The sequence below is a fragment of the Oncorhynchus mykiss genome, chromosome 5, assembly GCF_013265735.2.
Source record: "Oncorhynchus mykiss isolate Arlee chromosome 5, USDA_OmykA_1.1, whole genome shotgun sequence".
Lineage (NCBI taxonomy): Eukaryota > Metazoa > Chordata > Actinopteri > Salmoniformes > Salmonidae > Oncorhynchus > Oncorhynchus mykiss.
This window is the reverse complement of record NC_048569.1, coordinates 75,288,267-75,305,831: the sequence shown is the minus strand read 5'-3', so window position 1 is coordinate 75,305,831 and position 17,565 is coordinate 75,288,267. Positions and strand designations below refer to the sequence as shown.

At 41.2% G+C, this 17,565-nt stretch overlaps 2 protein-coding genes across 7 annotated transcripts in view; both read left to right on the top strand.

Annotated features, from left to right (window-relative positions):
• LOC110524574 (UDP-N-acetylhexosamine pyrophosphorylase) overlaps window positions 1-6,737 on the top strand; it is a 34,382-nt gene extending 27,645 nt beyond the window's left edge. Inside the window, exons 7-11 of one of the 3 annotated variants that reach the window (XM_021604372.2) lie at window positions 3,385-3,525; window positions 4,065-4,253; window positions 4,443-4,484; window positions 5,694-5,760; window positions 5,956-6,737. In XM_021604372.2, the coding sequence (XP_021460047.2) occupies window positions 3,385-3,525; window positions 4,065-4,253; window positions 4,443-4,484; window positions 5,694-5,760; window positions 5,956-6,048 (532 nt within the window). In that variant the 3' untranslated portion in view covers window positions 6,049-6,737. The remainder of the gene's footprint in view (window positions 1-3,384; window positions 3,526-4,064; window positions 4,254-4,442; window positions 4,485-5,693; window positions 5,761-5,955) is intronic. The other 2 variants (XM_021604371.2, XM_021604373.2) reach the window with 2 other exon arrangements.
• A 2,486-nt stretch (window positions 6,738-9,223) lies between these two features.
• The window catches only part of LOC110524573 (discoidin domain-containing receptor 2), a 59,068-nt gene continuing 50,726 nt past the window's right edge, over window positions 9,224-17,565 (top strand). For 3 of the 4 annotated variants that reach the window (XM_036978423.1, XM_036978421.1, XM_036978420.1), the window contains exon 1: window positions 9,224-9,473. The gene's annotated coding sequence lies outside the window, so the exon portion shown is untranslated. The remainder of the gene's footprint in view (window positions 9,474-17,565) is intronic. The other variant, XM_036978422.1, reaches the window with a different exon arrangement.

Here is a 17,565-nt window from a genome sequence, read left to right as displayed (position 1 = left end):
AAGCACACTGTTTGATTAAATAATTAACACACAAATGGTTAGCGGGAGTCCGACAGCAATTGATTTGATTGTGCCGTAATAATAGTAATAACAATAAGTAGATCAAGAAAAAGGAGCATTATTATTGTAATATTTTTCTGACAATTTGAAACAGTGTAAACAACACTACATAAATAATACCAGGGAGGCTGTTCTGAGGGACAAAAAGTGTAAAGCCTTCATTACAGCAAAGAAAAAATTTAAAACAGACAAATTTGTGAAAATGTTTACTTGACATGTCGTTGTGAGGCTTGATGCTCATGGAATGAGTAGGCTATTAAAAACTCAAACAGGCAACAGAAGCAGGATCTGTCTTATTTCTGTAGATACAGTATATTGATTTATAAAGCCAGGCACATTTAACAGTTAGGCTATTGATTATAGACCTAATTAAGTTGTGATTTCCTCTCTCCTTACTTTATGTAGAAAAGGCTATGGCAGTTTTCTCATCTCCACATTCTGCTTCTGCCTACGCTCTATTGTTCTCAAGACCAATGTGCTGGTTAACTTTGCTATTATGCACATAGCAACATTGTCTAAGAAAAGGCGCCAATTCAACAATGCACTGATGTGTTTCCGAACCGTAGACGGCTATCACTATCCAACACGGGAGAAAGCGCTTTTGTTTTACCATTGTTCTTATGTAATATAACCATATACAATTTCAGTAGCACGTCTTAGAGTGATGAACTGTACCATCCCCAGGGCCTCCACAATGTATTAGTCCACTCAAACAGATGTGAATCAGACAGGTGTCTTGTACACCACAATATTTGTATTTCATTCTTTTGCTACTGCTCGACTAAAGAAATCTCGGTCGACCAAACAATCTACGATGGCCTTTTACTGTCCCCAGCACAAGCTGCACCTGTGGAATGATATTGCTTTTTAATCAGCTTCTTGATATGCCACCTGTCAGATGGATGGATTATCTCGGCAAATGAGAAATGCTCACTAACAGGGAAGTAAACACATTTGTGCACAAGTTGAGAGAAATGTTTTTTTGTGCGTATGGAACATTTCTGGGATATTTTATTTCAGCTCATGAAACATGGGACTAACACTTTTGCATTTACGTTTTTGTTCAGTCTAGGATTTCTATTTCTTTTTGCAATTTAGCAGCTATGAACCAAAACAGCAGAAATACTTTGAAAACAGCTACTGCAGCCTTTTTCTAACCCCAGCATGTACTCATACTTGACTTTTTACTATTTTTATTCAATTTGGGGCTCGCACTGTAGAGCCCTGCAACTTGACCAACCGCCAACGTGGCTGGTAATATAGACATTCTTACCTGCAATACCTAAATCTACCCGCATTTGGCAGGTGTTAATTGTATGCCCTGGATATGGGAGTTTATCAATGTTGGATTTGTTTTCAAATTCTTTGTGGGTCTCTAATATGGTCATATATTTGGCAGGAGATTAGCAAGTGCAGATCAGTTTCCACCTCATTTTGTGGACAGTGGGCACCTCCTGTCTTCTCTTGAGAACCAGGTCTGCCTCTCTCATTAGCAAGGCTATGCCCACAGAGTCTGTACAGTCAAGGATTTTCTTATTTTTGGGTCAGTCAGTGGTCAGCCACTGTGTACTCTCAGTGGGGTCTTTGTTGTTCTCGCTCTCTCTCGCTCTCTGCATCCCCGTCTTTCTCTTACCCCCTTTCTCTCTCTCCGCCGTGGTTGGCCGTGGTTTTGCAAGCTCGAAGCTCGATCCAATTTTGCTATTTTGTGATTATTTTGTTTATTTTTGACTTTATTTGCAGGGAATGTATCTGCTATAATTTCCTACAACCGACAATAACTTTTGAACATCAGATCGGCAGTTACTTACCTCAATTCTGACTTCTATTCATCTGGCCTGGGCTCTTTCTGTAATTCCTGTTAACTCGAAATGACACAACGATAAGGTTCCAGTTTAACTTAAAAAATTGTAAAAATAATCAAAAAGTATTTTTAGTGCCGACTTCATGGATGCAAAGCCAACTGTTTCTCCCTACCATCTAGACAGGCAGTATCTAGCCAACTTGAAAGCTAACACTGCATCCGGGAGAACCATGTCGTACTTGCGCATCTTATTGTACCTCTACATCATTGATTTCGAACAGTCGGTCATTGCAACCGAAATATCTCTCGTAACACTGTCAAAGTTTGAATATGCCTCATAGGCACGGTCTTTCTCTTCTTTAAGAAATACAGAATCCAGTGCTCTGATCAAAGTTCCCATACCGTCATCCTTGTTCAAATCCTCCAGGGATATTTCCAGTGCTGCATCTCTCTTTCTTCCCTCGAGTGATAATACCACCGCAAGTGCTTGATGGATGGATCAACAACATTGTAGTTACTGCACAATACTAACCTAGTTGACAGAGTGAATAGAAGGGAGCCTATTCTGTATACAGAATAAAAATATTCCAAAACATTCATCAAGGCACTAAATAGGGGTAAAGCAATTACATTTCTGTCCTTAATATGAAGTGTTGTGTTTTGTGCAAATCCAATACAACACACTACCACTCTCCATATTTTCAAGCATAGTGGTGGTTGCATCATGTTATGGGTATGCTTGTAATCATTAAGGACTGGGGAGTTTTTCATGATAACAAATAAATGGAGTGGAGCTAAGCACAGGCAAAATCCTAGAGAAAAACCTGGATTATTCTGCTTTCCACCAGACACTGGGAAATAAATTCAACAGGACAATAACCTAAAACACAAGGCCAAATCTAAAATGGAGTTGCTTACCAAGAAGACCGTGAATGTTCCTAAGTGGCCAACCTACAGTTTTGAATTAAATCGTCTTTAAAATCTATGGCAAGACTTGAAAATGGTTGTGTATTAATGATAAACAACCAATTTGACAGAGCTTGAAGAATTTGGAAAATAATGGCTAAATATTGTACAATCCAGGTATCCAGGGGTGTGAATACTTTTGTAAATTTGATATTTCTGTATTTCATTTTCAATACATTTTCCAAATTGTCAAAAAACCTGTTTTCACTTTGTCGTTATGGGGTGTGTAGATGGGTAAAAATGTAATCCATTTCATATTCAGGCTTTAACATGACAAAATGTGGAATCATTTAAGGGGTATGAATACGATCTACCTTTTATCAATCCAGTATCCCTGCACATTGTAAATATGGTACAGGAACTGACTTTTAATATATGTGTGTGTGTGTGTGTGTACGTGCGCTTACTTGTTCTTGTTTTTATTTCTCATGTGTTTTTGTTCTACCTTGTTGTTTTTTGTATTACATTGTTATTAATTACTGCACTGTTGGCGTTAGAGCTCGCAAAAAAAGCCATTACTTGTGCATGTGACATTGAAACTTGAAACTCTCTCTCAGGACGTTTGAGCCTCAGCTGCAGCATCACGTGGCCCAGAAGAAAATCCTGTATGTGGACACGCAGGGACGGCTAATCAAACCCGACAAACCCAACGGGATTAAAATGGAAAAATTTGTCTTTGACATATTCCAGTTTGCCAAGTAAGTGCAGTGATTTTCCAGCTGACTTTAGCATGTGTGGAGCTGGCTGCATTTCCCCTTAACCTGTGGAGAAGGAAGGGGGAGACACAGCCAGGCATCCGTTACTAAGACCCAGGTCCTGACACCCAGATCTCTGGAGCCCCAGCTTCCATCCCCCATCTCCTTGGCAGGTTCCAGGACCTCAGACACCTAGCCCAAACCCCAGCTCCATAGCCACTGTCCCAGAACCAGCCCAGCCCTCCTCCTCCGGCTGCTGGGGCCTGTAAGATGTAGGTTTTACGAGCTGCTCCAGTCTCTTTCTCAGCGGTTGATTCATGACATCACCTCTGTGTCATGTTGCTGCTTTTAGAACTTTACATGGAGTCAAATGATTCCTCATTGCAATGAGGATGCAATTCTATGTGGCTCTATTTTAGAACTCTGCTATTCTCAGGTTGTTTTGATAAAGATGATAAATATGTTTTGTTGTTCAAGGGTGGGTTACCTTGGAAACGGTAGCACAAAAGATGCATTTTCACACTGTGTTTTGTGTGTCTCAGGGCCTTTGTGGTGTATGAGGTTCTTCGTGAAGACGAGTTTTCTGCCCTGAAGAACGCCGACAGCCAGGACGGTAAAGACACGCCCACCACGGTGAAACACGCCCTCATGTCCCTGCATCACCGCTGGGTCCTCAATGCTGCAGGACACTTTATAGACGAGAACGGGACACGTGTGCCTGCTATACCCAGGTGAGAGACACACACACCAAACACACTCACGGTGAATATACATTCTATTTATCTCTCCAACTTTTGTCACGTTCATCACCATATAGTCTCCCTGTCACACCTTTTCCACAATCGCACTTTTTCTCACAGTATCCCTCTCACGGTTCCCCTTAACCCTGTGTGTCCTGTGTAATGTTTAAATGTTTCCAGAGATGGACCTGCAGGATGTGGCACAGCTGATGTCAACCAGAAGTAACTATTTTCTGTGCTACTGACTGAGTTACTGCATGGTGACGGGGCTTTGGCTTTCACACAGTTGCTCACTGTAACCCACTGTCACACACACACCTGGGCTGTGTCTCAATTCTGTATACTGGCTTCCTCTGTCTCCTGTCCTACTTTCACCTGGTCAGTTTATTATCAGTGTGGGTGAAGGGAAGGAGAGGAAGGGACTAGTGTGTTGAGATGCAGCCTGGGGTTTAGCTGTACTAGGGCCCTGGTCAAAAGTCATAGTGAGGTCACAGGGTACCTGACCTGCCCACTGACATGGTCTGCATGTGATTAGGTAAGTGTAGGCCAGTTTATCATCCTGTTGCTTTCACCAATCAAACCATCCTAGAGCAGTGATTATCTCAAGGAAGGAAGGAGGGAGGGAGGGAGGGAGGGAGGGAAGGAAGGAAGGAGGGAGGGAGGGAGGGAGGGAGGGAAGGAAGGAAGGAGGGAGGGAGGGAAGGAAGGAGGGAAGGAAGGAAGGAGGGAGGGAAGGAGGGAGGGAAGGAAGGAGGGAAGGAAGGAGGGAAGGATAAGATATTGGTGCAGGCCCTTTTGCTAACTGGGACAGTAGCTACTAACCCATGGAATGTGGAGCATGCTGGGTCATGGGTAATGGGCACTGGGCATGCTTTGCAATTGATTTTGAGGGGCCATTTCAGATCTGATGTTGGCCAGTTACCTGTGATTGTGACGGCAACACTAAATACATTTAAATCATTGTTCAAAGATTATGATTTAAAGTAGTGTATTCAACAGCCTTTTAAAAATATTTATTACATTCATAAATGTTCATAAATGCTACTTAGTGGTGTCATTAGATTGCAATAAGGTGTAATGGCTCTTTCTGTATGATATATGCTCTCTCCCAATCAATATAGACTTCATTCACTTCCACTTCAAACTGCCTACTTAGTCTTCCTGGACCCAGATGAAGCCTACTCCTGGACTAAATGGAATCTCGGAAAGTGCTTTTTAGCCCAGGAATAGGGTTTATCTGGGTCCAGGAAAAAGGTCTAGGAGTCTCTTTGATGTGAACGCTTTAATGCTTTGCTCCAAACATCTAATCATCTAAGAACAGCTGGAGCAGAGAATCACACATCCAGCTGCCTCTTTTCTTACTCCATACACAAGACAAAAGCACTCAACCTTTCCTTCTCTCATTCCTTCCTCCTCTTCTTTTCCCCACAGTCTGAAGGATGGAACAGACCTGCCAATCAAATGTGAGATCTCCCCACTGGTGTCCTATGGCGGAGAGGTAAGGGGGAGGGACTTAACAGTAGGGACCTGTTCAAATAGAAATAAATATTAAAAAGTGATTCCTGTTATAGTTACTTAATTCAGTTCAAATATAAATAAATATTAAAAAGTGATTCTTTGTTATAGTTACTTAATTCAGTTTTACCAGTGTTGTTGATATAATAGCCTGATGTCACTTCCTGTTGTGTTGCAGGGTTTGGAGGAGCTGGTGAGTGGGCGAGAGTTCCGCCCTACCCTGGTCATCGATGAAAGTGGAGCCCACGAACTGGTGAAGAATGGCTTGTGAGGGATGGAAAATGGAGGGAGGGAGAGAGAGCGAGTGAGCAAAAACCAGAGATGAGCCAAAGACCTATTCCACTCCCTCTCCTCCTCCCTACAACTGGAAGAAACTGTGATGTTTGTTTCCGTGCAATAATGCTGCGTTCATTTGCTTTCCTAAATAATTTAAACACAATGCATTTCCAACATCCCAAAACAAAACAAAAAAAGCTTCTTAATTGGAATTATAAGTGGGAAACCCGTACTATAACTCAGTACCATGAGATCCAACCCCCAGTTGGAATGTTTTCCAAATGTTTTTTTTTCTTCTGAGGAGCACGTGGCCGCAGCACAGGATGAAGGACAGAAGCCTTGTGGGGCTGGATGAAGCAGTCTGAAGATCAAGCTATTTATTTTGCTTAAGTCCAATATTTTTTATCTGTCTTGTAGATGGAAATTACCACCTATGCATTTTACCAAGTGATTTGTACATACCGATACAAATAGAGATAGGTATAGCAATTGTAGTCAGATGAACCTAATATAAATGATTGATTTATTATTAACATGTAATGTTGGTTCATGGAAAGAGTTTTTAATGATAACTGGGTTGCATAGCACACTACTGCTAGTCTTCTGCCTGATTGGCTTCCAAATGAAGCTGTTCACATAAGAATTGTTTTCCATTTTCTTTATTAAAGAAATATCCAATTTGAAGAGGTATGGGTCTTCTTTGATTAAACATAAGGTTAGCATGGTGTGTGTGCGTAGTTGTCTGCACGTGCGCACCCTGTGTGTAGATTGGTCGGTCCTTTGTGTGATGGGTGTGTCTTTTGCATTAGAAGTCCTGGTGTGTTGAATCAGAGTTTCCAACAAGCAGCACATGGTTTGTGTTTTAAGACGGGCCATAGTGAGCATGCTACACTTACTGCTGCAGCCACTCAGGAAATCTACTCTGTGGCTGCTAACTGTCTCTCTCCCTCTGTCTGTCTCTGTCTCTCACACACAAACAATCCTCTCACTTTCTATTGCTGACTTTCTCCTTTTTTCTTCTCATTTCCCTTTCATTTGCTCTCACTCCCGCTTCTATCTCTGACAGAAGGTATTGCAGTGACCGAGGGATATGCTTACGTAACACTTATAAAGGATACCTCAATGTAAAGTGTAAATGCTGAATTTACTGAGGTAAATTACCTTGATGTATTTTGTAGAATGTTATATTTCTTCAGGCAGATATGAAACATGACCATGTGCATCGATAGAGTTTTAGCACACTGGACTGTCCTTAACTGGACTACTGTAGAGCATGCTTTCCTCACTAAGCCACACCATGATTTTCCATCATGAAGGAAGGGGTGCATTTAAAGGGTAATTCCACCCCCTTATCATAATTTGATACGTTGATCCTTACCACCTTAATCCTCATTATCCCTTTTATTTCCTGAGTCTGGTGTTTTAGTCCACATCAGCTATGGAACACTGGCGGTGATATTGTCATCAGGTGGTGACTGTCCTTACTCATCACTAAGGTGAGCTCATTCTGTGGTCCTAGTGTTATCAATGTATAAAAGTGCTTCATGAATTGTAAGTATCTGTGTACTTGCAGTGTGTACTCACTGGCCTACACACAGTACCCCATAATAATGAAAAGCTGAAATGTCTTGAGTCAATAAGTATTCAAGCCCTTTGTTATTGCAAGTCTAAATAAATGAATGAGTTTGCTTAACAAGTCTCATGTTGCATTTACTCACTGTGTGCAATAATAGCGTTTTTTACTTTAATGACTACATCATCTATGTACCCCACACATACAATTATCTGTAAGGTCCCTCAGTCGAGCAGTGAATTTCAACACCGATTGATCCACAAAGACCAGGGAGATTTTCCTATGCCTTGCAAAGAAGGTCACCTATTGGTAAATCGGTCAAAAATGTTTTTGTAAAACAAGTTATTAATTACACTTTGGATAGTGTATCGATACACCCAGTCACTACAAAGATACAGTTGTCCTTTCTAACTCAGTTGCAGGAGAGGAAGGAAACTGCTCAGGGATTTCAATATGAGGCCAATGGGGACTTTAAAGAGTTTAATGGCTGTGATAAGAGAGAACTGAGGATGGATCAACAACATTGTAGTTACTCCGCAATACTAATCTAGTTGACAGCGTGAAAAGAAGAAAGCCTGTGCATCCTGTTTGCAACAAGGCACTAAATTAATACTGCAAAAAAATTGGCAAAGCAATTCACTTTTTGTCCTGAATACAAAGTGTTATGTTTTGGGCAAATCCAATAAAACACATTACTAAGTACCACTCTCCATATTTTCAAGCATAGTGGTGGCTTGTTTGTGTTATGGGTATGATTGTAATCGTTCAGCACTAGAACGTTTTTCAGGATAAAAAAAGAAAGAATGTAGTCAAGCATAGCCAGGATCCTAGAAAACTTGGTTCAGTAAGCTTTTCACCAGACACTGGGAGATTAATTCACACTAAAACACAAGGCAAAATCTACACTGGAGTTGCTTACCAAGAAGACAGACAGTGAATGTTCCTGAGTGGCCGAGTTACAGTTTTGACTGAAAATCTATGGCAAGACCTTAAAATGGTTGTCTAGCCATGATCAACAACCACTTTGACAGAGCTTGAAGGATTTTGAATAGAATAATGGTCAAATGTTGCACAATCCAGGGTTGAAAAGCTCATAGAGACAATCCCAGAAAGACTCACAGCTCTAATTGTTGCCAAAGGTCCTTCAACAAAGTATTGACTCAGGGGTATGAGTACTTACGTTAACGAGATATTTCTGTATTTAATTTTCAAAAAATGTGCAAACATTTCCAAAAACATGTTTTCACTTTGTCATTATGAGGTATTGTGTGTAGATGGGTGAGACCATATTTAAGCCATTTTGAATTCAGGCTTTAACACAACAAAATGTGGAATTATTCAAGGGGTATGAACCATTTCTGAAGGCACTGTATTTGTCAACAGTATCAAATGTAATTTCTTCCACACAACAAGAAAATGCAACGTTGAATTGACGTTTTTTTGCTTTCTGAATTATTGCTGCCGTGAATTAAAGTGGTTTCATCGCTCCCTCAGGCTATCAAAATAACTTTCTCCTCCAGGAGAAAAAGGCATTCTGATTGGGTACTGGGCTCTGACTTAATTGAAACCTTATTTGTAGCATGTGAAATTCTGGGACTTTGGCATGCCCCCAAGAATTCTCAGAATGTGATTCCCCTCTTTCTCTGCCTCCGCTCCAAGCTCCGTTTTATTATTTTTTTCAAGGGTGTCTTGCATCAGCCCAGTGAGTATGAGAGGGAACTGAGCGGAGCGAGGAAGAAAAGATCGAAAAGGCTTGGATTCTGACAGAACTGGGGACACGGACACTCACTGGAATACTCCACCGCTTCCTCTGAACAAATGGTTTGAAAGGGCAAAACTCTTTAAAAGTACGTTTCAAACTTTTTCTCAAAAATAACAATTTTTTAAATGTGTTTCAAGGGTGAAGGGTTTGGGTTCCACTGGAAGCTATAGTGATACTTTTTCTTTCTTAGAATTGTGTCAGTACCTCACACTAGTCTAGGTGTCTCAGCGTGTTTATAGTCTAGTTTTGAACCCAATATCCCGGTTTTTCTTGAGTGAGAGAGAGCTACTGTTTATATGGCAGACTAGAATAGAGGATAGCAGAGAGATGAGATGCAGCCTTTCTCAGATCCACTCAAAGCACCGCTGCAATCCAGCTGCTATACACAGAGGCCATTTACACTCATACTGTATTAACTGTGTCTAGTTTGATTTAAAACGACATCTCTTTATAAATGTTGACTGCAAAAATATGTTGTGCTTCCCCATTGATAGAGGAATATTGTAAGTCTTGTTTTATTGTCTGGAGAAGCAGCAGTGGAACTAATGCAGAAATAGCTTGAGGCTTTTTCACTTTCGTGCATCGAGTTCAAACCCCAGAGAGAATTTGTTGTGCTTTGTTTTTCTGGACATTTGTTTACTGTGTTATGGAAAAGCTGAGCAACTGTAGACCACTTAAGTTCCTGGCTTGATACGTTATTTTGGCTCGGTATTATCATACATACCATGCATCTTTGTGTGTCTATCCTTGTCCTCTTGTGTCATGCAGGCAGGATATAGGTATTACGTAGGTGGTATGTGGGTGACAGATCCAATCCAAACAGAGGCTAAATTCAGCCATTTTGATGTGGGGACGTAACACAATCACTTAGCAGGCAGTTTTATCCCAAATAAATATCAATATATACATAGTCATGACTCATGCAGGATCTAATAGTCACTGGTCTGGTGTTGCCGACACCTTACTCCAGCCGGGCTGAGCCATCAGAACCAGGTTAGTGTAGATGACCACAGTGTCATAAAGGACAGTTGTTCTGAGGAGGTCAAGGTGGTGAGGCATGTGGTGTGACCCCTTAGCCATTCCTGGCAGGGTGTGAGTGGGTATGTGAGAGTGTGTTGAGCCAGGTTCATGACCTCACTGATGGTAATAGCCAGCCTTGACATCTCTCTTCCAGCTCTCAACATGTGCTTTAAGTTATCAGAGGAATAGACATATCATTTCAATTAGCAACTCCTCCCTCGCTCTCTTTATCTCTCCATCCCTGCCTCCCTCTCTCCCTCCTTCCCCCTGGGGCCTCAGAGTCTGTCCAGATACAGAGGTAGAGATGTAATGACACACTACTGAACCAGCAGGGTCAGGGTGTAATTTCAACTCCTTTCAAAACACAGCAGAGGCACCCAGTGCTTAGATGTACTTGCCTGCCTGCCGTAGGTCCATGTCTGACTGAGCCCATACAGATCAGGCCCCTCGCTGGCAGCATATTCCATAGTGTACCATTTTGATGTACTCTTATGGGTCAAACTTTATTTGGCTAGTTTGGATATTCCATAGAAAAAGTATTCTATGTATTATTGTGGGTCACATTTTATTTGGATAGTCCGGAAAGTTCATCTGTAGGTGCTCTACAGATGGCCATACTATTAACAAACTATCTGTTGATAACAAACTGCTTGCTAAAGTTAGGGTTAGGCTTAAAGGGTGTTTTCACATATTTTCCTCTTTAAAATAACTGATCTCAGTCCTCTTTTAAAAAAAAATAATTTAAAAAGCAAATGTACTCAGAACATGAGAACATATGAAAGCTGGTGGTTCCCTTTAACTTGAGTCTTCAATATTCCCAGGTAAGAAGATTTAGGTTGTAGTTATTATAGGACTATTTCTCTCTATACCATTTGTATTTCATATACCTTTTAGTTTAGTTTATTAATTTGACAATTAAAAAAAAAAACAAGTACACATAAAATGTAAAAGCCATACATGCACATTAATAAAATCATCGAGGATAACACACATAGTCTGGGACTTATTTTCATTGTGGTCCTCTTGAGACAAGATGGCTAGACAAGAACAAACACAGTACGGCAGTGAAATAATAAAACAAAAACAGAGAAGAACATCTATCTCATTCCAGTTACATCATAAGGGTTATTCATATGGGCATTGGATGTTCTAATAGGTACTTTAATATTGCCAGCCTAATCTCGGGAGTTGATAGGCTTTAAGTCATAAACAGCACAATGCTTGAAGCACAGCGAAGAGCTGCTGGCAAATGCACGAAAGTGCTGTTTGAATGAATGCTTACGAGCCTGCTGCTGCCTACCACCGCTCAGTCAGACTGCTCTATCAAATCATAGACTTGATTATAATATAATAACACACAGAAATACAAGCCGTAGTTTCCAGATTTGACCATATTAATGACCTATCATTTTGAAAACAAAACGTTTATTCTTTCAGTGAAATACGGAACCGTTCTGTATTTTATCTAACAGGTGGCATCCATCAGTCTAAATATTGCTGTCACATTGCACAACCTTCAATGTTATGTCATAATTATGTACAATTCTGGAAAATTAATTACGGTCTTTGTTAGGAAGAAATGGTCTTCACACAGTTCGCAACTAGCCAGGAGGCTCAGACTGCTGCACATACCCTGACTCTGCTTACACAGAATGCAAGAAAATTGACACACTTTTCCTAGTTAAAAGAAATTCATGTTAGCAGGCAATATTAACAAAATATGCAGGTTTAAAAATATATAGTTGTGTAGGATTTTAAGAAAGGCATTGATGTTTATGATTAGGTACACATTGGTGCAACAACAGTGCTTCTTTCGTGAATGCGCTTGTCAAATCACCCGTTTGGCGAAGTAGGCTATGATTCAATGATAAATTAACAGGCACCGCATTCATTATATGCAACTCAGGACAAGCTAGATAAACTAGTAATATCATCAGCCATGGGTAGTTAACTAGTGATTATGTTAATATTGATTGTTTTTTATAAGATACGTTTAATGCTAGCTAGCACCTTACCTTGGCTCCTTGTTGCACTCGCATAACAGGTAGTCAGCTTGCCACGCAGTCTCCTCGTGGAGTGAAATGTAATCGGCCAATATCGGTGTCCAAAAATGCCGGTTGCCGATTGTTATGAAAACTTGAAATCGGCTCTAATTAATCGGCCATTCCGATTAATCGGTCGACCTCTAGTCCGTAGTTCCTTTTGAGTGTTCACACTGCACAAAAAAATTAAGCAAACCACACGTAGTTCACTAAAATTGGCCGAAAGGGACCATGTGTGAAAACACCCTTTGAATAAGGTTTAGGGTTAGGGGCTTGTGTTAGGGTTAGGGTATGGGTAAACTAGGGTTAGGGTTAGGGTATAGGTAAACTAGGGTTAGGGTATCGCTAAACTAGGGTTAGGGTATAGGTAAACTAGGGTTAGGGTATAGGTAAACTAGGGTTAGGGTATAGGTAAACTAGGGTTAGGGTATAGGTAAACTAGGGTTAGGGTATAGGTAAAGTAGGGTTAGGGTATAGGTAAACTAGGGTTAGGGTATAGGTAAACTAGGATTAGGGTATAGGTAAACTAGGGTTAGGGTATAGGTAAACTAGGGTTAGGGTATCGCTAAACTAGGGTTAGGGTATAGGTAAACTAGGGTTAGGGTATAGGTAAAGTAGGGTTAGGGTATAGGTAAACTAGGGTTAGGGTATAGGTAAACTAGGGTTAGGGTATAGGTAAAGTAGGGTTAGGGTATAGGTAAACTAGGGTTAGGGTATAGGTAAACTAGGGTTAGGGTATAGGTAAAGTAGGGTTAGGGTATAGGTAAACTAGGGTTAGGGTATAGGTAAACTAGGGTTAGGGTATAGGTAAACTAGGGTTAGGGTATAGGTAAACTAGGGTTAGGGTATAGGTAAACTAGGGTTAGGGTATAGGTAACCTAACCTAGCAGGGGTAAAAGAAACAACTGAAACTATACTGAGCATAAATATAAATGCAACAATTTCAAAGATTTGACTGAGTTACAGTTCATAGAAGGAAAACAGTCATTTTAAATAAATTCATTAGGCCCTAATCTATGGATTTCGCGGGTGGGCCTGGGATGGAATAGGTCATGGGGGGGGGGGGGGGGGGCCTGGGAGGGAATAGGCCATGGGGGGGCTGGGAGGGAATAGGCCATGGGGGGGGGGGCTTGGAGGGAATAGGTCATGGGGGGGCTGGGAGGGAATAGGCCATGGGGGGGGGGGGCTTGGAGGGAATAGGTCATGGGGGGGCTGGGAGGGAATAGGCCATGGGGGGGGGGGGGCTTGGAGGGAATAGGTCATGGGGGGGCTGGGAGGGAATAGGCCCACTCACTTGGGAGCCAGGCCAACCCACTGGGGAGTTTATATTTGTGTTCAGTATAGATCCCCTACATACTGGTCTTACAAATAATTAGGAAAAAAATGTCTGGGAGGTTCTCTTCTGCACTATTCAACCAATCCAGTAAATGTGGAGGAGGAGTTGAGTGTCGCCTTGGGTGAGTTCGAGCGGATCACTTTTGTCAAGTCAGTGGTCACCGCCTTTTCAAAGTGTGTTGCATTATGGGGATAAAAATTGTCCATTATAGGGCCTCCCGAGTGGCGCAGAGGTCTAAGGCACTGCTAGCTGTGCCACTAGAGATTCTGGGTTCAAGTCCAGGCTCTGTCACAACTGGCCGCAACCTGGAGGCCCATGGGGCGGCGCACAGTTGGCCCAGCGTCGTCCGGCAGGGATATCCTAGTCTCATCGCGCACTAGCGACTCTTGTGGCGGGCTGGGCGCAGTGCACGCTGACACGGTCGCCAGGTGTACGGTGTTTCCTCCGACACATCGGTGCGGCTGGCTTCAGGGTTGGATGGGCATTGTGTCAAGAAGCAGTGCAGCTTGGTTGGGTTGTGTTTTGGAGGATGCATGGCTCTCGACCTTCGCCTCTCCTGTCTGTACGGGAGTTGCAGCGATGAGACAAGACTGTAACTACTACCAATTGGATACCACAAAATTGGGGAGAATTTTTTTATTTTTTTTTCAAAATTGTCCGGCGTGCGCCTACATGTCAACTGCATGAGCTTTACATAAATCATGTGATCAAAGGCCATGACGTTTTGACTGCAGATCAAAGGCCATGACTCTTCACCAACCTTATCCTGCTGCCATCGCCTGCATTGTTGGAGGTGATTTTGTTTGACCCATGCAAACGTGACCCAAAATGTGACTGAAAAAGGAACCAACTTTCCCCAATTCGTGTATACATGGATATGAGCAAATTAATGTGATGTTTGATGGTCTCTCACACCAATTTATTGTACAATGTACACACATATATTTTCACTTCATGAGTGTGTGATATGGGGGTTGGAGACATGTTTATCTTTACATTACAAAGACAAACTTGGTTTGTTTTCACCTTACCACTCAAACGAGACCCTTGTTAATGTCCAAAAGCAGAAGTAGTGTCACCGGCTCTATTTCCATTTCCCCTGAGAACCGGAACATCCGGTTGTTGGGGACTCGGCGGAGGATAGGGTAAGGCTTAAGGTTAGGGTTGGTAGATAGTTGGTTAAAATGTTACTGATAGTCTGTAGAGCGTTTACAGATGGACTATACAAATAAAGTGTTATATTTAAAGACAGGGTGAACTACTGGTTAGTATGCACAGTCACACTCAGTCTTGTCCTACTCTAAGTACCAGTGTACATGAATATCACAACCACCCAAAGGTCTAAACTGGTTTGTGATCAATGCTTAGCAAACTAGGCTGAAGTTGTTTGTCTCTTGCTGGTTCCGTTTTGAGGTCCACATGATGAGAACATAGTGAAGAAAGAGATGAATAAAACATAATGACTTTGCTTTGAGTGGGAAAATGCCTTGAGTGGATGGAGAGAGAGGAAAGAGAAAAACAGAGGGAAGACCGATGAGACGGAGCTGGTCTCTTAACGCCTCACACAGATGGATGGATTGGCAAGAACCTGAAAACAACAGGAAAACGTTAGAGAGAAATATCTCGGCTCGCTCTCTCTCTCCCTCTCCCTCTCTCTCTCTCTCTCTCTCTCTCTCTCTCTCTCGACTACTACTTTAGAATGGAACATTTTGTTGAGTATCATGAATAAGCAGTACGATATTCAGGGAAACATAATGATCCAAACTGTCTCTGAGTGTACTGGAGTGTCTTGGGAGAAATGTCTTGACAGCTTGAAACCACTCAGACATTGCGTAGTAATAGAACAGTACTCATGGTGGTGTTTTTAGAAGTAGAAGTGGAGCAGTAACACATTATTTGGATAGTCCCAAGGAGATGTTTGTAGATGTTCAGTAGACGTTCAATAACTGTCAACAACATTTCAACTAACTCCACTAACCCTAGCCCTAACATGAACCTTTATCCTAACCTTAAACTTAACCCTTACACTAACTGTAAACTAAATCTTTACGTTAACCCTAATTCTAAACCAGTTGCTTATCAACGGAGAGTTTGTTTGTATAGTATGACCATCTGTATGGGACGATCCAAATAAAGTGTGTCCATGGAGATATTTGTAGTAGCAGTAGTAGTGTTACATTTGCAAGCAGTAGTTGTGTAATTTATTGAAGCAGCAGTAGTTGGGTAATTTATTGAAGCAGCAGTAGTTGGGTAATTTATTGAAGCAGCAGTAGTTGGGTAATGTATTGAAGCAGCAGTAGTTGGGTAATTTATTGAAGCAGCAGTAGTTGGGTAATTTATTGAAGCAGCAGTAGTTGGGTAATTTATTGAAGCAGCAGTAGTTGGGTAATTTATTGAAGCAGCAGTAGTTGGGTAATTTATTGAAGCAAGCAGTAGTTGGGTAATTTATTGAAGCAGCAGTATTTGGGTAATGTATTGAAGCAAGCAGTAGTTGGGTAATTTATTGAAGCAGCAGTAGTTGGGTAATTTATTGAAGCAGCAGTAGTTGGGTAATTTATTGAAGCAGCAGTAGTTGGGTAATTTATTGAAGCAGCAGTAGTTTGGTAATGTATTGAAGCAGCAGTAGTTGGGTAATTTATTGAAGCAGCAGTAGTTGGGTAATTTATTGAAGCAGCAGTAGTTGGGTAATTTATTGAAGCAGCAGTAGTGGGTAATTTATTGAAGCAGCAGTAGTTGGGTAATTTATTGAAGCAAGCAGTAGTTGGGTAATTTATTGAAGCAGCAGTATTTGGGTAATGTATTGAAGCACGCAGTAGTTGGGTAATTTATTGAAGCAGCAGTAGTTGGGTAATTTATTGAAGCAGCAGTAGTTGGGTAATTTATTGAAGCAGCAGTAGTTGGGTAATTTATTGAAGCAGCAGTAGTTGGGTAATGTATTGAAGCAGCAGTAGTTGGGTAATTTATTGAAGCAGCAGTAGTTGGGTAATGTATTGAAGCAGCAGTAGTTGGGTAATTTATTGAAGCAGCAGTAGTTGGGTAATTTATTGAAGCAGCAGTAGTTGGGTAATTTATTGAAGCAGCAGTAGTTGGGTAATTTATTGAAGCAGCAGTAGTTGGGTAATGTATTGAAGCAGCAGTAGTTGGGTAATTTATTGAAGCAGCAGTAGTTGGGTAATTTATTGAAGCAGCAGTAGTTGGGTAATTTATTGAAGCAGCAGTAGTTGGGTAATTTATTGAAGCAGCAGTAGTTGGGTAATTTATTGAAGCAAGCAGTAGTTGGGTAATTTATTGAAGCAGCAGTAGTTGGGTAATTTATTGAAGCAGCAGTAGTTGGGTAATTTATTGAAGCAGCAGTAGTTGGGTAATTTATTGAAGCAGCAGTAGTTGGGTAATGTATTGAAGCAGCAGTAGTTGGGTAATTTATTGAAGCAGCAGTAGTTGGGTAATGTATTGAAGCAGCAGTAGTTGGGTAATTTATTGAAGCAGCAGTAGTTGGGTAATTTATTGAAGCAGCAGTAGTTGGGTAATTTATTGAAGCAGCAGTAGTTGGGTAATTTATTGAAGCAGCAGTAGTTGGGTAATTTATTGAAGCAAGCAGTAGTTGGGTAATTTATTGAAGCAGCAGTATTTGGGTAATGTATTGAAGCAAGCAGTAGTTGGGTAATTTATTGAAGCAGCAGTAGTTGGGTAATTTATTGAAGCAGCAGTAGTTGGGTAATTTATTGAAGCAGCAGTAGTTGGGTAATGTATTGAAGCAGCAGTAGTTGGGTAATTTATTG